This window comes from Watersipora subatra, chromosome 7 (genome assembly GCF_963576615.1).
Source record: "Watersipora subatra chromosome 7, tzWatSuba1.1, whole genome shotgun sequence".
NCBI classification, from domain to species: domain Eukaryota; kingdom Metazoa; phylum Bryozoa; class Gymnolaemata; order Cheilostomatida; family Watersiporidae; genus Watersipora; species Watersipora subatra.
Window position 1 is genome coordinate 61,752,868 of NC_088714.1, and position 22,112 is coordinate 61,774,979.

Genomic DNA, 22,112 nt, shown 5'->3' on the forward strand with positions numbered 1-22,112 from the left:
TTATAAAATTTATGACAGCGAAAAAGCTAATTAATTTATGAAAAACATAACAGTATAGGTGACAGCAATGATATACTGCCCATGTGGACTGTATAGCGGTTTCCCGCTAGGTTCAGTAGAATGCGAGTAGGATGGTTTAGAAGCACTGATTTGTAGGTAATTAAGTTTATTAACCATCAAACCAAACCGTGAAATATACAAAGTATTAAAAGCAACAATAGTTTAAAATTAAAAAGAAATACACTAATTCACAAATACACATGATAATAATAATACACAAATTCCCAGAATATATAAGAAATTATTGTAATAACAATCTATTAAAAAGGCAAGGAAATGATATTAATAAAAACATACCTTTTGCCATCTGCAAACTCGCAGTACTATTGCTCTTAGCAAAAATGGTATAAAATTATTACAATTCAGAGAATACTAATGTAGCTCGCTGTAAAGTCAGCTGTAAACTGATTGCTATTGCTGGGTGGTGGATTGCTAAACACTAAGAAAACAATGCTAAATCACTGTTTCCATGATGCGCAGTGCTTCGGAGTTGCACTATCTCCGAATCATGGAAACGGCGTCTTCGCACTGAAATCACTGCGCACTGATCAGTGCGAAGCCAGTGCAAATTCGCAGCAAGGAAACAGTGACTGCGCAGTGGCTGCGCATAGCTTTCATGCCGTGGAGACAGATTTTTCGATGGCCATAAACTAGTACAAAGGTTGTCCTGCTAATCTTGTTTTTCACTATTCTTCCGATCTTCTTTCACATAAATTTAATTATAGTCTGCATTCACGAGGATGATGAGGTGATTACTTTCCTGGACTTTGTTATCGATGCCAACACTTCGAAAAATAGGTGGCAAGTCCTAAATTAACGTTTAAATAATATGTTACTTAAAAATACTTATTAAAAATATATTACTATGTAAAAAGTGTGTTAAGGTTTGTAAAACCTTGTGAATGTGTATTGTAAATAAAAGTATAATGACGACAGAATAATAAAGACTGTTTATGACGTTCGGTATCCGTGATCGACTCTATTTCTCCATCAGGCGATTCGATTTAAACAATTTCTCTTCTCTGGCTAATTTGCGGTATTTGCTGAAAACCACTGCGCAGCATGGAAACAATAACAATAACCACAGGACAATAACCACAATAACACAGGACTGGTCAACCCAATTTGAACAGATCTCCCCATCCAATCACAAAGCAGGCAATGCTGCCTAAGCAGGGACAATTGCCTAAACCTGCTCAAACCGAAACTTGCCTAAGCCAAACGACTCGCGCGCGTTGGCAACAAGCCAATTCATTAGCGGAGTAAGAACTGGGTTCACTGAGTACACAAAACCGTTGGGCAATTGAAAGTGCGTAACATGCATGCGATGCGTGCATGTAACCTTTTACAGGCTCTATATCATGGGGGACAGTGCTCATGGATGAGATTTTGATCGCCTCAACGCTCAGGTGCATTACTCTTTGAATTTCGTATATTTCTATTCAATTTTTATAAAAGCTCAGTAATTTTTAAAGAATATGAAATCTGTACCATCAAAAAATAAGTCCATTGATCTTTCTGAAGCGACAGTTAGGTTTTGTCAAAAAAATTGCATCGGTCAGGCTTCAAGCAAATCACATTCGGCTTGGCACCTTGACACACATCTGCAGCACCTTGACACACACATGCTACACCTTGACACACACACACACCTGTGCTAATCGTCTGTCTTCCAGCATATTACAATAGTTGCTTGAATTATTTTCTGTGCTTCATTGGCCCATTTCACAGCACTTGTATTAGTGCTAAAAATAATCAACGCACTGATGTTTTTACCAAGATCAATCTCTTCAGTAGAGAATTTTTTAACCAATCAGACCTGTTGCTCTATTTGTTACTGTTGCGCATCACATTATGTCAACATTTCAAAAACATTCAGAATTTGTACAAAACTGGAACCAAAAGTCTCTTAATTATTGTAATAAAAGTAAGCAAACAAACAATAGAGAATTTTATATGGTATTTATGTATATGCAATATATTTTGTCTTCTGTGTATGCTCAGACTAATATCGACTATATACTCAGACTAATATATAGGCAACTGTCAAAATGAACTGCTTCACAAACAGTTCAATAAAACATCTAAAGTATTTAAAGTAGGCCTGGAAGCTTAACCTGCTTAAAGTGCCATCATTTTTCCTACTTGATAAGAACAGTCATCATATGGCCCAATGAGTTGTCTTCTCTCTGCAACATATTTATTAATTAGCCTCTGCTCTCTTTACTTTTGGTTTCAAATAACCCAAATTAAAAAAAATACCCATTACCATTGAATCATTTACTAACAGCTTCAAGTTGTCAAATAAATTGAGATAAAAAACTCTTATTATTGCCATTCAACTTATACTTACATGTATATAGGTAGTCTTTCTCTATTTTAGCAGTCTACAAGATCATTCTCCCTTTACTCATAGCCATGTTCAACATACTCTAACTGCTATAAGTTTTGCATTTACGTATCTTCTCCTCGACCTAGAGCAGAACTGATGTATATCGATATGATACTAACAGCTGTCATAAGTTTCGTGTACTGAACCACTAACTAGATATAGTATTTACAGCTTATCATGACTGAAATTAATAAAGATTTAGAAACTGTGGCACAACTTAATATTCCAAATGGGTGTATCAATTCTTTGGAGTTGTCCAATCATATAAGGTAACTAGTCAATACATGTCAATACAACACGAAGTGCTTCCAATGAAGCTTTTTGTATAAAAGTAGAACTTGACAGGATTTGAGCTTATCCATGCATGATGTAGCCCCAAATGTCATCTCCATGTTTAGGCAGGACAATCTATTCGCTATAGGGCACAGATATGTGCTATAGTAGAGAACTATCGTAATATGATTGCAGCTTAAGCTGCTAAAACCAAGTAATATATTGGCAGCACAGCACCTGACTACAAACGGTTGAAGAGCACAAACTCAGTGTAAAAGCCCAGTCCTACAGATCAGAGTATAACGGCGAGTGTTAGCATTACTACAACCATTTTTTGCCTCATGGTCATGAAATGCAATTTGCTGTACTCTGACTTATGATTGGATCAACCATGAAGTGATACTGCCATCATCACTAAGTTGTCCAATCAAACAAGGCTTTCAGTCATGATTGGCCAAACCAAATTGAAGAATAATTTAAATCATTTAGCCATTCGCTGCCGAGTTACCAACCACAACTCAATTAATGTTTGTGTCAAAATGTAAAATATGTTACAACCTTGAAAATCTTATAGCGTATGCTTAAAGGTTGACTTGTCTTACTCTGCAGTGCTGTAGGTGCAAAATATGTGAAAGTGTGATTACAAGCTCTTGAAAGTTCAAAAACGAACAGTTAATCGCGGCCAGGTTGGAATCCCTCTCCAAAACAGTTCAAATGGGACGCAAGGTGAACACAATGTGCTTCTGTTTACACTTTCATGCAACCTTATTCGTCGAAATAATTTCACAAATATACTTCACGCATTCAATAAAACCATGTATATTGTCCTTATGCATCTACATACATGTATTTCATCATCATTGTAATGCTGTCACTTTGAGCACTGATATCTCAAAACCTAGCGTAAAAATTAGTTTAGTCTTTAGACTCAACTCCAAGGAGTTTATATCATCCTCTAAGAAACATGAAGAATCTGTTGCAGGAATGCTGCAGAAGTTGTTCATGCCATTTGGCAGGAAGTATGGGTCACATGATCAGATTATGACTAGATTATTAGACCAAGCAGAAACGAAACTGTAAAGTAGCGAGCATCAATATTTGATAAACGCTTTCCAGTAAAACCCGAAGAGTTTGTCATAAACTAGTGCGACGAGACGTTTTATATTGAGCATTCTAATTCACATGATAATAGCACGTGTCAAAACAATAACCACGTCGAGCTGAGTGCGTGATCAAAATAAATCCAACCTACGGCGTTTTCGTGATGGCTGCGATTAACTTCGTTTTTGAGCTTTTAAAAGCTTGTAATCACATTTCCACATATCTTGTACCTACAACACACAAGAGTAAGACATGGTGAACTTTTTGATACCAAATAACTGTAATGTGAATTTTGTTGCAAGTCAACCTGGACCTGGTTGCAAGTCAACCAAAAGGATAAAAAATTGAAGCTTTTTAACGCATACACAAATGTTTTCCAGTGATGAAAATACCAGTGGTTGCTGTTCCTTCTACATCATCCGAAGGAACATACACAATCGATAATCACAATACTCAGGTCTGTTAAAAGAGGTTTTATCGGTAAATATAGTAAATCCCAAAAATATAACAATAAACCATATATAATATAGCTAACAGCCTTCAACACCAACTTAATGATTAGTGCTTGAATTTAGTATAAAATTCTCTTGCAGTTGTGGCAATATCAGTTAAAAATACTATTGATATAGGAGGTCAACATTTTTATTTGAAATGCAAGCGGGACGATTCAAGTTTCCTAAATCAGGCCTCGCTAGAAGAAGAGCTGCTCTCTGGTTTTATGGATCTGTGATGGGTAAAAAGCCCAACTGCCTCGCCACTGGTGGAGGGCTGAGAGAGAGGATTTTCATCGCAGTACTTGGCTAACATCTTTAAAATAATCGTGCCATGAGCAGTTGTGAGTCGCAGAGCTGAGATATCCTGCAAAAGACCAACGAAATATAAGCTCTCTCTCTCACCATAAACAATAATTTTACTGGAAGGCAGCTTGCGACGCATTGAGCTGTCTCACCTTCATAGTAAAGCGTAGAATTTGGCCCATATTGATGTAGCCTCCATCTGAGAATGTGTCGGCGTAACATTCAAAGTCAAACGACTTTAACCACCTAAGAGAAGCAAGAAAAGTCAGAGACATCAGTTAAGGACAAGCTGAATAATTCTGATAAACCATTAGGTTAAACGAAAAAATTTATCTACTTTACAAACTGATATTTGCCCAAAACATTACAAATAGTGAAAAAACAACAATCTAGTTTTTTATTAAAAAGACAGCAACGAATTAAAGCATCGCATGAGTGAAAAAAGCATCTATATTATTATTGGCCGCTTTCTGTCTGTCTGGTCGCTTTTTTGGCTCAAAGCACTCGGTGTAAAGATAGGCACAATTATATTGATGATTCGAAAGCTGTTACAATATAACGATTAGATTAGTTGGTTAAGTGTTAGTCTAATATGCTGAATATGATGGGTTTAAACCTCACATTGGCTAACATCTTAGTTATCTCAGTGATTGTACAGAATTTTGTGATTTGTGAAAGTTAGTACATTTAAAACAACTGTTATTGCAACACAAAAATGAAAGGCTTTGACATCCATACTACACTTCCTCATTTCTAACAGTTTAACAGTGATTCCAAATTGACCTTTTATTAACGGCAAACGTGTGAATCCTTTTGAACAAATCCCAATAGCTCATTTCAGATAGAAGGAATTACAATGGAATTTGCAATCTGTCTAAAGAAAACCACTCATTTTAACGAATTTAATATACAATTGATTCCCATCATTTATTAAGAAGACATATGAACAAAATGAGCAGTAGCCACCCTTCCGCTTGTTACCTATAAATACTTACACTTAATAACAGAAAGTAGCAGCCCCAACCAAAACCTTTACCATTATTAAGACTAAAAGCTCAGACCAGAAGACTTACTGGGTAGCAGTCAATACAGGCTATAATAACAACATGACGCATTTGAAGTTTTGTTCACGATATCTTATAGTTTGTATTGATATAGACCAAAATAATCAGTTTAAATTTTATTTCTTTAGATAGAGCAAAGGAGTAAATAAAAGTTGAGAAGAACAGGGCTGCAGTTTTGGAAAGAAAGACGGTAGTCTTGAGAATGAAATGCGTTGTACATCAGCCCTGTTCATAATCTCCTTTGCCCTGACAGCATACTTGTTTATCACATTCTTCACTCAAAAACTAACAACACTAGTCAAAATGTGTCACATGCTCATTGTAGCCGTAAAATCACCACCTCTGTACTACTCCTGCTCAGACATGTCACACATGAGATGATTCAACTCTCACCAATACATTATTATCAGAGTTAAATACCTGAATAATGCTTACTCAGATATTTTAAGATCCCTGTCAACATTAGAACTGCAGTTGAACTGGTTTCCACCAGAGGTACTGCTGTCAGGACTGTGCAGTCTCTGCGTATATGCCGCAGTACGAGATGTTTGTGGAAGATGAGATGTGTTAGGACATGCGGGGGAAAGCAAAGTGTCATCACGATGTCTGTAATAAAAAACTGCCTAAACAGCAAGATTGTAGAGAATACTTACCGCTTCAAGTAAGTCATAAACAAAATGGAAAGCTATATACAACTAGTACACTGGCAGTCTTGTGCGCATGTGAGAGGTTATCAGATGTAATAGCTATGTGTACAATTATTAATCTAATCAGCAAAGTGCTCGAGTTGTGCAGATGGTAGTGGGCTTGGCTGCGAAGCCGAACATCTGAGTGGAATTCCCATGCATTATAATCATCTTTCCTCTCTTAGTGCTCTTGGCATGGCTTCAGACAGACAGACACGGCTCTTATTATAGCAAGGACTAGGTGAATGCCTGACGTTGCTTGGGTAGTAGAGTAATTACTTAATGAATTTGAGTCACTTACTTAGAAAGCCAGCTTTTTACTAAAATCTTTACTAAAACAATACCGTGTTTTGGGCCAGCTTAATAATCATTACAACTGTGCTTATGTTTTAAGCATGAGTATCTTAACCAATGTAATGACTATTTGCCGAATGAATCTATGGTATTACGTGTAGCTTAATGATTAAGTTAGCCGCCTCTAGATCTGGAGGTCCCGAGATCAAATCCAGTACTGTGTAGATTTGTCATTGCTAGACTTTAATTGCTATAACTGGACACACGGTTTAACAGAAAGACAAACACTGAAATATATATATATACATATATATAGATTAGTGTATTTGCTACAATTATATGAATTAGGTAGAAACATACCTATTCTTCATTGCGTTGTCTCTAATCTGCTCTGGAGTCAGGGAATGCCACAGCTCGAGACTGTCTCGTAGAGGAGCCAGCGTATCATAGGTCTGTCTGGCACTCATCTGTTCACGGGGAGAAATTACCAATCATGAATACATAGAGGGTCAGAAGTCATCTCACCATGGACAAAAAGAAATAGCTGAGCGTAAAAATTGAACGTTTTTTGGAAGAGTAAGGACAGCCGACACAGCGTACAGTAACAAAAACAAAACAAGTTTGCTTCTCTATTGTTCTGCTCTATAGTAAAACTGACAGTACAAATGCAGGGATAGTCACATCACGGATGGTGATGAAATCATCAACTGCTGAGCTGAGGTATTTAATGTGAACATGGTGCATCAGGAAATGTAGGTAGGCCTACATTACAATACAGCAGTATATTGTTCTGCTCTATAGTAAAACTGACAGTACAAATGCAGGGATAGTCACATCACGGATGGTGATGAAATCATCAACTGCTGAGCTGAGGTATTTAATGTGAACATGGTGCATCAGGAAATGTAGGTAGGCCTACATTACAATACAGCAGTATAATCAGTAGACAAACACCTAAATCATAGAGTTTCGCTGAAAATGGAAAAAAAATGCTGAAAATAAACAGACTTCGGACATAAACTCAAACAGAAACAGAAAACCAGCCAGTGAATATTTCATAAGCAGTTTTACATTTTTTCAGAAATAGTTTTTGTTTAGACGAATAATGCATTAACAGTACCTCAAGGTAATATTTCTTTTTAACTGGCTGCTCAGAGAAGGTAACCCTCTTCCCTGTGGCTTTTCTCTTTCCTGGTATTAGCAGATTTTCTGTTTTACCTTCTGGCTTGCTCATCTATAAGGCATACACAAACACACATCTGAGATCTATTGAAACTGCTGCTAAGGAACACTACAAAAATACAGCTTAAATTCTATACGGCACCTACCTCCCCGCAATCCTTTGCCTCTTCCTTGCACATGTCTCTGCCAGGAGATGCAACAACCTTGACTTCGATCAGCTGTTTCGCTAGTACCTCTCCCTTATCACTGTAACGATGACAAGTAAATGCTGCAATAGAAACTATAAGCTGATTTGGTGCTGAAAGTTGAGTGATTGGTTCACGTCTGTACGATTGCTGCACAAGACAACAGAGCCTATGGGAACGAAAGACACTATCTAGCATGAGATCAAAAGCAAATGAAATAAGAATATTCATCTCTTGCATTGTAAACCATTATAGCACAACTCCAAACAATAAAGCTAATAATGGCATACAATGAAGTGTAGAGTGACAGCAACAGTCCCAACTGTTATAAAATAACTTCAAACCTCTGTTATTAATATCCATACTTGCTATCCTCAAAAATAACTAGTACTGTATACCATCTATATATGTATATACATATATATATTATACGCAATGAATTTAGCTTCAATAATCTGTCCAAAAAATAATTTTACATCTGATTGGTTTAAGTATTTAAAACCAGTCTCAAATACAAATTGATTTACTATATAATTTACTGCTATTGATTAAATTCGCAATGAATAAAAATATCGTAAATGATAATTTTGTTTCCCAACAAAGAGGTCTAGTGTACCTAGCACACCGCTGTACTATTTTCTTGAAAACCCACCATTAATGCTAATAGTATTACAGTAGACCCTCGCCATACAAATTTAATTCCTTCCAGTTTTGGTAACGTAAAGCGAAAATATCGTAAAGAAGAGTATAGAAACCCATAGTAACTATTTAATGTAAACACACCCTGGTAAAATCATCAAAATTTCATACATAAACATTTTACATATAAAAAATTAGTAACAAAATAATATGTTAAGTTTGGTAACTATAGTTACCTAAAGTAACTTGAGTGTATTTAGTGGTTATAATCTGCAAGGGAATGTAACATTACAATGTACTACATGCCTTATGAAGTTCTTACCTTTGAGACAGACGTACACGTTAAATTTAACTTAAATGAATTTAGCTTACTAAACACATACTTAAAACTTTAATATGTATTTTACTAAGCTTAAACTTTCTCATCAGCTAAAATTTTATCACCTTTTATCTGCTTTTGGTTTAGTTTTCACTATAACTAATAACGAACAACGCTGAACTGAGAGAGAGCGACCATCATATCTCTTTCATGCATTGTAAGGAGATTTCGGCGAATAGCATATCGGCATCTTCGATATTCTAATGTATTCAGCCCACCGACTGCCAAATTTGAATTTCGAGGGAAATTGGAATTTCATCAGAAACTTTCATTGATATCGTATGGCGGAAACGTGTCGTATGACAAAGGCGAAAAAACATGTTCCACATCATAAGGCGAAAAATTGAATAACAGGGTCATCATAACCAGAAGGCGCACTCTATGAGTGTTAAAACACCAATATACCGATGTGTTAAGCCTGAATATCAGCTGCTTTCTTCTTTTACTAAAAATCTCCGATTCAACATTATAAGCCTTGCAAGTTGCAACAAATTATTTACCATACAAAAAAATTAGAGAACTTAGCTCTTCCTATAAGATAAATGAATTACATATATACAGCCACAACTTACTTATTATACACAGCTGGTAGAGCTGACAGGAGATATAGGGCAACCGGGACAATGTAATAAACAATAACAATATTTGAACTGAATTAGAATGATTAAACAGATTTTGAGGTCACAAGTCATGCCTCAGGTTGGTAAATATGAGAGTTTGGGATGAGCCACAATAGTGAAACCACAAACAGGTGTTCGAGCCACAATAGTGAAACCACAAACAGGTGTTCGAGCCACAATAGTGAAACCACAAACAGGTGTTCGAGCCACAATAGTGAAACCACAAACAGGTGTTCGCCTCAAGAAGTTTGCCAACATTTGAGACCTACAGCTGTGCCTTGCCCACTGAGGCGAAGTTGACTGGCTCCCTGGACGATAATAAGGCTAAATATCGAGTAGCAGATTGAGCATCTAACTCAAGTGTCTCAAATCAGACTCTTAACAGGCTATAAAGAGACTTGTAGATAACTTTTAGTGATTAAAACCTTTGCGCAAGCCCTATAGACCGCAGCGGATTGGTGATCATGGACCACCGCCCCAACCCTGACACTTACTTCTCAAGAGTGAAGGCTACAGTGAAGCCCTACATATATACCGCAGCGGATTGGTGATTATGGACCACCGCCCCAACCCTGACACTTACTTCTCAAGAGTGAAGGCTACAGTTGTGCTTTTCCTATTTGGGCCGCCAACGCATGTGTTCCTGCAGGCAAAGCTATAGGCCATCTCGAGTGACCTTTCCGCACCCCTCCACGGCACGAGCACACTGAAGTGGCTGTGCTGATCCTGATCGGTGAAGGCGTTGTAACCATCCGGACACCGCATCCATGGCATACAAGTGGTTGGGTCTACAAACAGAAAAATATATGTACAACACAGTGCCACCAACGCTTTTGACCAACTCGGAAGCTAAGACAGACATTACACAGATCTAACTCGCTGTGATGTGACAATGAATAAAAAAGTAAATAGCAATTACCGTAGCAATTATAGTATAACCATATTAATCGAGGAAAGATATTTAGATTAAGATTTAATACAAAATCCAATATTATTAACTTACAGCAGGAGGGATAATTCTAAAGACAAATTCAGTTAATTTCAGCTGCTCACAGAAAAGCAAATGCTAGCTGTGGGCTAATCCGCACAATAATCATAATTTACCTTGTTCACACGTATCACAATCGTTGGCGAGCTGGATCATATGTACCGGTGAGGTAACTTCTAACTAATGAATATAACTAACATAAACACAAGAGCCAGAGTTCACAACCTTGTATGTTTTTATCTAGAACAATGATAAGGGATAATTTAGTTTTACTGAAATAGCAACAATAATGAACATAAGAAAATGGTCAGATCTATTGTTCTCGGCCAAAGTAGAGCTCACCCTCTCACTTTCCACAATAAATACGCTGCCTAAATTAGTGACCATAATTAGCTGACAGCGACTGGATAACCTGAGTTTCAATTAACTGGTATCATTATTTGCTCTAAACAATTTAGCATATTTACATTGAGTGTTTTCTAAATAATCGTAGCCCTTTTTATAGCTAAGATTCATCTAATATCAGAATCTTACATTATATCTAGATCAGAAATTATATCTGTCCATTCAAGCCATAAACAGCAACATTATATATTATTATATATCATATTATAGATTATTATACATTATTTTACCAGCAATAGAAAGAATTAATTTATGAGGGTCTGAGCACTTGGTAAAGCAAAAAGCTTGTAACACATTAATCAGGAGCAGACAAATCTTCAATTGAGGTACACTAATATCTAAAGTTACGCATTTATAATAAACATGAAATTGAAGTTGACAAGGATTTACCAACCGGTTGACTAGTGCTAATCAATAACAACCCAAACCTACTATATAGTTATAGGACATCATTGTTTGTCAAGAAGCAGCAGTGCCTTAATCACTACTCAGGCAGACCGCCCCTCCAGGATCTTGAGAGAAAGTAGGTATGCTTAAAGGTGAACTTACACAAAACTAATAGATTTTATCAGAAATTATCGGTATTTTGCTATCATTTGATATTGTTTTTTATGTTGGAGATGATCTGACTGCCAGGATGTTTCAAGATTAAAACCGACAAAAAATATCATGGTTAAAACGCTCCGATTCAAGCGATAGAATAATGACATCTATAGTTGCACGCTGGCAAACAGACCGACAGAATAGAGACACTCAACAATGCAGCTTGAGCTCAATAGCCAATATCAGTAAAGAGAGAGACAGGCAACTGCGAAACTAGTCACATCACTTTGGCGCATTATTTTTTATAAAAGTTTTGTCGATTTTAGTTTTGAAACATGCTGGCAGTCAGATTACCTCAAACATTGAAAACAATCCCGAATGATAGAACAATATCAATCCTTTCTGATAAAATCGACTGAAATTTTGTTTAAGTTCATTTTTAAATACTACCATCACAATGGTCAAGGCTATTGCCAGCAATCCTGTTATTTATTCAGCGACTAAAGGACTGTTTACAGAACCCTTTTAAAATGAAAGAAGGTGTTCTAACAGACCAAGGGTGTGTGTTAAAAGTAAGGCAAAATATTTCCAAATAAATACCAACATACTGAACAAGGCATTGATGTGATGTCATCAATAGCATGTGCGGAGTACACACAACCAGGAATGGTGACAAACCATGGCATTTATTTCTATGGAACTGGGACAATGCTAACAACTGTATATTAATGACTTCTCTGTTAGATGTATTGTATAGTTAAATATATATATATAAAAATACATTGCGTTTATAGATAAATGCATAGTTATACACCAAACTATAAGTGCAAATAAATAGAAGACGAGCTGCCATAAAAAGCGAATGTTATAGCTGACGTAGTATAAAAGGAACATACATAGATGCTTCTTGGTTTCATCTTTATGAACAGGACAAGCATGGACAGGCTGATCTCGATACTGATATTCTGAGTAGAATGGTGTTGCTCTAACAAAAAGGCCTTCCATCACCTGTGACACTTTGAAAGTGACCGGACAAACGACTCCCATTTGAACATAGAGCTTGTTCAACTGTCTTGAGAACTGCAAGAAATATTTGAGAATTACCATAAGAAATCAAACAACCAAAGGAATGATAACTCCCAACCTAACTAAGCCAATTCCTTGAAAAAATTAATTGCTATAGCACATGAATTGGTAATATGTCCATAAAATCGGCCTCAAGTTGAGATAAAACTTCGATAACTAAAACATTTAGAAAATATTTGGGGGACCATTCAATTATCTAAAAACAATAAAACAATGAAATTCAACCTAGTTTCATAGTATTTTCTTACATATCTGAAATCTTGCTACACCTCAGCGGAGCCACCTATAAAACCCCTTATACCTCAAGACAATTACAAACATATGCTTATGAGCAATTTAGGTCATTTCTCATTTTAGTCACGACATGATGATGAATATACAAAAAAATGACCTTTGCTTTCGGTTACATAGGATCACTTAAATATGTCTATTCATTTTGGTTATTGAGTCACAGGGAGTCAGTATTACTAGTAGCGCTGTTGTTTTACTTCAATAATTTGCTGCTGAGAGCATAGCAGCGCTACCTTAGCAGAAATCTTGAACTAGACCAGTGTTTGGCAGCCAGGCAGAGTGAGATGAGATTTTTTAAAAACTTGCTAGCAACAGAAGGAAGCCCTAAATAATAGGTTTGAGGAACCATGATGAGGAACAAAGGCTAGGAATAACAAGGAATGGACACCTCCACGGATGACTAGTGGTAGAAATGACACTGCTCATCAACTAGTGTCAACTAGATATATTAAAACTCATTTACATATTCATTATCCTTAGTCACCATTTCTAGCAAGGGTGTGGAGGGTCAGGCTTGTCTACATTGTTAGTTCTTCTTGACATTCACGACTAGCATAGTCTTTTTATAGACTTCAGGTTTAAGTGGCAGGGCAGTAAGAGGTGCAACTAAGTTTTATGAAAAATACATAAATGTTTTATAGTCGCTGAGCCATGAGGCAGCATATTTAGCTCCTCATGCTATTAGACTTGTCTTCTCATGACCTTTAGCACAAACATCTAAGTCAAAATCAGTTTAGGTACAGGTGGGTCCTACAGATAAATACAGTAAACCCAAGTTACAAACAATACCACAGACATAAAACACATGATAAAAATTCTTCATAGAAATGTTGTTTACGACACCATCTTTTATCTGCACTTTTTCATGAAAATGGCAGAATGAAACCTGGAGTTTGTTTCCCTTAGTATTAGATTTACAAAAAAGTTAGTTTTGCCAATTGATATTGGTTGAAAAAAAAAACAAATTGTTTTCATGAAACAAGTTCATAAAAATTTGATTATTAAACATTGCTATTATATTATAATCTTAATGAGCCTTTTACAAACGGCCTAAGATGGCTGTTTGCAAAAGTAGTTGCATTTTTAGTTTGACTTTTATAAATGAGTTAAACACTCGCGATGCATGAAATATAGTTATTAATTACAAGTGAATAACCAGAGCTGATATACTACCTAACTGATATACTCTATGGAAAAGTAGATTGAACAGTTACTCCAGTTATGTCAACATAGGAGTATAAACATAGATAAATAATTAAGTGTCATGATTCACACCATAATCAGCAGACTGACCAATATCGTAGCTCACAAAACAAATGTAGGTCAAAGGTAGATCCATATTTTTGGATAGTGATAGAACATTTTGCCGCGGTGTAAATAAGACAATGCCAGGTAGCGGTAAGACAAAGATATCCATTATTCATTACGATTATTTTAGAATGAAAATATATCCAATTATGTAACTTACCACCCACGGTGTTCCTTTGGTAACCTTCGTTTTTGAGGGAAATTGAAGTTGAAAGGACAACTCCCCTGCGAATGTCCTACAGCAAGACATAATACAGACTTGACAACATTCCCAAAGAGCATTCTTAAGGACAGCCAAAAGACCCTTGAGATAAGAAAAATTAGCAGCACTTCAAACTATACTTTTGTCAAAATGGTTCGGGGCAGACCCCTTTACTTCATCTCGGAGTCATTTCTTCCTGAAAAAATTTATAACAGTTCGTCACGCTTGTGGACGAGCAGTAACACAGGCCAATGACAAAAGTGAAGACTTGTCATTAGAAACGCAGTTTGATATCAGTTGAAATTTGTTTAATTAAACTTGTTAACATATTGCAAAAACATCACATGGAAAAACTTCCACCTTTAGCTACACTAAAATATGACTCTACTTTTACCAAAATATGAGGTATAATGTAGTCAGCAATTATTATTTGTAGTTTTCATTATTTACATATCTGATCGAACAAGGGAGACAAATAAATAATTTGGTTTGGATTTTATCTTACATCGTAGGCTGTCGTGTGTATGCATGATAGGGCATCCAGAACTCCTTGTTAAAATAATAACTCAAGCTATTTAATTGTCCTTGCAAGCTTGATCAATCTTGCTGTCATTTGTTTAATCATTGCCAGAAAATAAGATTTTTTCAATGAATAAGTACTTTTATTGAAGAAAACTATTCATGTGTAAGAAAAACACAAACTCATATTGCCTAACAACGTCAGCAGTATTTATATTACATAAGCGGGTGGACAACAGGAAGCAGGTGGACTTGAGCTTGACAACAATTGTTTTAGCCAACCAATCACATCATTCTGCTGATTTTCCAAAAACTTCCTACTCGCAAAAATAAAAGTTGTGTCGCAACCAGCCATTATGGTGCAATGAGGCAGACACTAGCAAAAAGCCTGTCTAAAATTACACATATTACGTGAATGTGAACTTCAAAGGATGAAGACGTTGTTAGTGTATAAGCTTATTTAAAAGTTTGTCCCTCCGCTCTTTTAACTTGGAGAGAAAATTTGAAAACTCGAAAAAAGATATCGTGTTAAACCTGAGTCAAGCGGTAGCTGCTTTATAAACGAGGCATTAACAGGCTATTAAATGGACATCTTCATGCTAATAATACTGGATAAATGAGCTTAATAATATACTTAAGACATCTCTGCCTCAGCCAAAGAGAAATTATGACACTTTAATTTCATTCAGTTGTTTTAATCAAAAGAATATTAAATATTAGAAACTGAAGTAATCTCTTTTCTAACACTTAACCTTTGTATTAACGCGCCAGTATTGGAAGGTAGACAGTGCGTTCGGAAAAGTTGAGATTGATGGGAAATGCTTAGAAAGCGTGATGCAATGGAAAAGGCTATGCAAATATGATAGACTCTCTGCCAACCTCACAATAGTGTAGGGTGGCTTTGTGGTCGAAAATGGCATTATGACAAGCCACAAGGTATCATAAAGGTGGTCAGTTTGGATGAAAACAGCAAATACTGGATTTTCCAATTTTTACTGCATCATACCTGGCATAATATCATGGTTCCTGCTATTTAAATCTATTAAAACAGGTTGATTTTACTTGGAAGCTAAAAACTTTTAATCCTTCGTTTTTTCGTGACGTCATTTTATCCTTGTCGGCCATCTTGATAGACAATCTTTTCGTTAGAAACACGAAGCTTTTGCAACGATAATTTGAAAACAACATTTTTGTTTGCAATTTTTTATTATAGTATCAAAACAACAATTAAAAGTACTAATAAATCCAAGAAAAACGATCGTTTTTTACAAAAATGGCGGTTTTTTCGTGAACGAGCGCATGTGCAAACGACTTGATGACGTCAAAAAAAACGATGGATACAACTGTAAGCAAATTTAGCATTCAATTTGCAAGTAGCAGATCCTAAGGTCACCAATTACACACCCAATGATTCTAAGCTTAGTGGAAGGAAAAAAGGGCTGCAGCCATGATAGAGGGCTTATGTACGAGCCATCACAACAGAGTGTCCTGAACAAGCAAATTAAAACAACCACATTTCTAAGTTTCCCCTGGTGTGCCTACGCATCCACACCACTATGTTCACAATGAGAAATGCACCATTTACTATAAAAAACGTCAAGGTATCCAGCCATTGCAACCAATTGGTCCACTACATTTCATCACTTTTTCAAATAGTACATTAGAAATTAAGGTTTCCTCAACCGAGACATCTGAATGAATAAGCGTGACCTTGTCTGTTTCTTTTTAACACGACAATTCACCCTTTTGTTTATGCATATTCATCTTTAGAAGTGCCAAGTGACAGCTCACGCAGGTAGCCGGCTCGGCTCCCATTATAAGCCATTAAGCTACCATGAGTCATCACTCCATCCCAGGGCAGTAATAGCATTACCAGACTGTATGATTGTTGTCCAAACAAGAAAAACTAAGATAGATACTTGATGACAGAGAAACAATGAAATGGAGATATACGCCCAGACCTATGGTTAAGTAGATATTGCTAAAAGATTTCAAACTATCAGTTTCACGCATGGGAATTTTCTAGAAGGGACTTTTAATGAGGGACAGGAAGAAATAATCCCTGAGGAATCAAAAGCGACTAGAAACTTCCATCACTAAATTGATAAATGGAGTAGCCAACCTTTGCAATCGCCGCTCAAGAAAAAGGTTAAGGCTACCTTTTACAAAGCATGGCTGATATATCGTTATCTGATTATGGAGCACTCACTAAATAGAAAACTACATCTATAGCCGTAGATGAAGTTTGGAGTTTAAATCTTAAAATTTAATGAAGCAAACTTGCGATAAAAAGAATCATAAAGTTGAAAACGTGGCATAAGTCATATGAAGATTGCAAAACAGCATTACCAATAATCTTTCCCCAATTTTGCTCTGAGACTATCTTTGGCTCGACAATGTATACGAGCCATATAATCACCTCCCCTAGCTTAGCAAAGGTGTAATGCTAAGATGATCACTGAGATGCACGATTATTATTTAGGATGACTGATTCACAGGAATAATATGAAGCCAATTGTTTACAGCCATCTATATAGAGGTTCGCATCAGACACCTACCGAGTAGCAAGCATACAAATGCTGTCAGAACCAATGCTAGAAGCTATGAAACCTTACCTCTCTGTAGAGTGTCTGTTAACAAAAGACATAGCCTTAGGACTAGGAAGAGTAGATGTAGAGCAACAAGAGAGGGTTGGAGAGTTGTCCACCACATCATCTCGACTTTCACTGGTATCTGCATGATAGAACTGTTGTATTGTAGAAGGTATCACTTGTGCGTAATGATCAGCAGCACGCGATGGAACACTGTTTTGCGTTGTTTGCACCGATAGAGGATTGAGAGATACCGATGGTGAGATTTGATTTGCAATTATTGGAACGGCAGAATCATGCGGTGCAGGTTGTGTGTAGGTCAAGTGAGTGTAGCTAGCAGCAGGTGTCGGTTGTTGAACGCTGGAATTAGTAGGATGTCCAGAAATCATCGGATCACCGCTGTACCTTGATGTATCGAGATTGCTGGGGTACAAGTTGGAAGGCTGTAAAATAGTGATTATAAAGAAGAGGATTCAGCAGCTCAAAACAGAACATTCATATTAATAATACATCATCAAAACTGTTGAAATGTCAGAAATAATAACATGTAAAAAGAAATAATAACTTCTTGTAATGAGCAACTTACCGCAGCAGACGTTGAAATTCCAGCACTAAAACAACTTCTGCAAAATAAAATCATTATAAACTACATATCTTTGGCTATCAAATAGGTTGCTGCAGCAATTTTTATCCTAGCTTTTTAAAGAATAATAAAGATATATAGACATAGGCGACAAATATTAGTCGATAAAATCAACAAACATCAAGCTAATTTCAAAATGCATTGCGAAATTAAATTAACTCAGTGAGATAACATCGAGATCATCAAACATACTCATCAATGCCGCGACCAGCTTCCAATGTATCGCTGTCTATACCATCAAGCAGCACAGATAAGGATGTTTGCGACAGTAAGCATAGTTCAGAGTCACTCTGATTTCCCTGCATTGCGTCCATCTGAAGCCAGCAAATTGCGTTAACAAGAAGATTTGTTAGTTGCATAAAAATAAGACCGTACAAATTCGTTGGATTTCGTTTTCTCAATGCTGACTCAAACAATCCGCAATGCGTGAAGAGTATTTTACAGCCTTAGTTCCCAAGTTACGTGAACAGTTTGTGATGTTTTACGTTTTACTTTCCATTATTATGGATCTCGACATACAAGGAATCAGCCAATCAATGACAGTTTCATATTTTTCTGAGTCCAGTTTAGGAAACAGGATTTTTTTTAGGAATTTGTTTATATTGCGTTGTTTCCACGCTGTTTTAGTTTGAGAAATCACTTATGCTTTCTGTGAAGTTTATTTGGTTAGATTGTATTTTAACATTGACTTCATTTTGCAGTAGTATTTGGAGAAAATAGTATTTATTTCGCAATTTGATAACATAACCTCTAATTTGGAAAATCGGAACTAGCCGTTACTGTATACCAGCCGAGCAACACTATCCAGTCGCGCACAGAGCACTGTATATGTATACTTTATGCAATTTTTGAAATTTATCAAATAGTTTTTATTCTACTTGTATAGTAAACTTAGTTTTAATATCAATACAGAAGCTATGATATTTTTTAATCGTGTCATGCGTTCTTATACACTTTTATTTGGGCTGCCTAATCAGTTTGCCATATCGTTCTGGCTTTTTAACAGGTTTGGTTTGATATATATATATATCACTTGATATATGTCATCGATATATATCGATGATAGATATGATATTTTTTTGGTCAAAAAATAGATATTTTTGAAAAGATACTCATTTTATCATTCCGTTTTCATCTTACAACTATTGCTAACAGTCTAAAAGCTTTAAATAACACCTAACATCATCAAATACTTGCATAGGGACCTATCAGACTTACCCAACACAGACCAACAAAGACAGCCAGACCAAGGAGGTGACATTGGCTAGACCAATTGACTAGTGGTTGATTTGAGAAGAGTTTCTCAAGTGTGAATTGTATTCCTTCATCACAGTATTATTTCACTAATCTGATTATCTCATCTCATGTTAAACTGTTATATTTTATTGCCTTATTGGAAAACCACCCGGCTAAAAACCCTTTGAACCTTATAATCCAGGATTTTGAATTGAACAACCTGACACCCCGACACAGAATTGCAAACACATTACACTGAGATGACAGAGCAACTCATCTCATCATTTTCTGTAAAAATCTTTCAATGAATAGCTCCAAAGGATTCTGGCTATGTATAAAATATATAAATATGACGATATAATTCTGACTGCTAGTGTTGAGTGTATGCTCTTATTATGTGGACTGGTTCACAGCAAGTTGAGAAGTCAGTCCGGTGAAGGCGGGCAAGCTGGTGTTTGTTTAGAAATACCTAAACTAGACAAGAGTAGGACTTTAGAACATGCTTGGACTATCATATTGTGTATTTACTATTTGCACTATTTTGTTTGCATTGTCATGATTTCTAATCCAATGTTTGACAAATAGTTTTATATTTGTAAATATTATTATTCATACTAGGCCCACAATAAATCAAGCGTTTGGTATTAAACATTGCTGAATGGTCCCATATAACCTATAAAATACATCAATCACAATGCAAACACTATACAAGTTCAACCTAACTTCAAATCTTTTTGTCAAAAATGTCATTCGTTTCATAAATATCAAAAATATCATGTTATTCACAAGCGATATGATATTTTTAAAAATATCGATCTTTTTGCCAACCATGCTTTTTAATAGTGCTAATGAGTTTAGCTTTGTTTTTATAGACTTATTGGTTGGCATAAAATGTAATTTAGGGATAATTAGAGCATAAACTTTGAGTGTAAATGGCGGGATTTTTATTCATCATCTTTAAAATAAATTGTTAAATCACTCATTTCTATTCAGATTGAAGGGTCATGTTATCATTACGAAAATGATAGAAGGCACAAGTTTTCAATCAGTATCAGACAAGAGAACAATTATCGGCCACAAACTATAGGTCTAGTGTTGTGCTGAACAACTTCAAACATCATTTGTTACAGATATTAACAAAACTCACGACGCTAGACAGAAAAAGGGCACATATACTCCTTTTATTCAAACTTGTCAATTCTGCCAATCTTTCTAGTCTACAACTATAAGAAAAAAAAGATATTAGGTGCAGTCTTCAGTAATGAGACTATGTATAATAGTATTTATGTATACATGAATATATTGGAGTTATCATCTTATGTTGAGATGACCAAGATTTGATTACCTAGAGTGGAGCGTTATCGTCTGCGTTTTTGTAAAAAAAACTAGTTGAATGTCTGGGCAATACAAGTTTTTGCACAGAAATTAATTATTTACTATATAACAACAGTTACACTACTATCTGTCAAGCTTCATATCATGATAAAAGTGTTTTTTTGCAGTTTAAATAAATTAAGAGAAAACATAAAACAACTGTAAAGGTTTTCAAACTTTGGCAGACAACCGTAACTTTTAAACTTTATATCATGAGCAAAATGTTTTGTGCAGATGAACTAATTAAAAAAATATAATAATGCAACTACAAAAGTGTTTAAATGTAAATGTGAAATAATAAGCAAGTACATGTAATAGCTAAATTAAGTCAGTTTTGCTACGATTACAATAAAACATGATTTAGTGATTGTTGTATTATACAGATGGAGAGGATGGCTTGGATTATAACGAGAGTGATATAAGATCATTTTTCTTTAATTTTGTAGTCAACCGAAAACACATGGTAATCTTAAGACATTAATATAATGTGCTCGTTAAATGCAAGTGTTCTACTCTTAATGAAAACATTAACATTAGAAGATATCTCGCACTTGTACTAATATCATTACAACAGTGATGATACAATTAATACGAACCAAGAAAACAAAATAAAAATCCTGAATATGTTGAATTAATAATAAAAATTCATGGATAAAAGTGTGTGTGTATATAAAAAGGGTTACTGTTACAGCAGAAGCTATCCATCAGAACATTGAATGCGACAATACTGGTACCTCTCGATACTGGTACAAATGTAAAAATGAGATTCCCAACTGTCTTTGCATGGTACTTTTTCTGACCGAATGGGGAGAGAATGTAGGGGTTATTCCTACTCGAGATAATATGATTGGACACGTGAAAAGTATTAGCCTTTACTGCGATTTAACAATTGGACCTTACGAAAAACCGAAAATAGATGTTCACGAAAACGCAAAAAGCATCGTGTGTTTCATAATGTTTTTAGAGCTCGTAGAGTTTCGATTAATATGTGATTTAACGTGTGTAATCGAGAAGTGGGTATACAACATATGATAAAAGTGATAGATTGAAAAGAACTGTATACTTCAGTGGTTAAATTCGTGGTTGTGAAACTTGCAGTTGCAATCACTGTGAGTTCAAATTCACTTAGAAGCAGCGAGCTTTTAATCCAAGATTTTAATAATTAAAGCTGGATCAGGTAGACATCCGAACAGATGACCAATATTGAGAAATATATATATAGGTAGATGACAAAGTAAATCCGTTGTTGATTCA

General features: G+C 35.7%; 1 protein-coding gene across 2 annotated transcripts; it reads right to left on the reverse strand.

Annotated features, from left to right (window-relative positions):
- Window positions 1–4,291: 4,291 nt before the first annotated feature.
- Window positions 4,292–18,627, reverse strand: LOC137399813 (cellular tumor antigen p53-like). Of its 2 annotated transcripts, XM_068086044.1 has the most exons (12): window positions 18,441–18,627; window positions 18,192–18,228; window positions 17,630–18,048; window positions 14,454–14,529; window positions 12,505–12,688; window positions 10,256–10,460; window positions 7,996–8,095; window positions 7,788–7,901; window positions 7,028–7,134; window positions 6,123–6,293; window positions 4,776–4,869; window positions 4,292–4,684 (listed from the first exon to the last, which is right to left on the reverse strand). In XM_068086044.1, exons 1-12 carry the CDS (start codon window positions 18,605–18,607, stop codon window positions 4,508–4,510), a joined length of 1,851 nt encoding a protein of 616 aa, XP_067942145.1. In that variant the 5' UTR covers window positions 18,608–18,627; the 3' UTR covers window positions 4,292–4,507. The 2 variants fall into 2 exon arrangements, with proteins under 2 accessions (XP_067942145.1, XP_067942146.1); XM_068086045.1 differs by lacking the exons at window positions 4,292–4,684; window positions 4,776–4,869 and adding an exon at window positions 5,695–5,716 and having other exon boundaries at window positions 6,108–6,293.
- Between the last annotated feature and the right edge of the window lie 3,485 nt (window positions 18,628–22,112).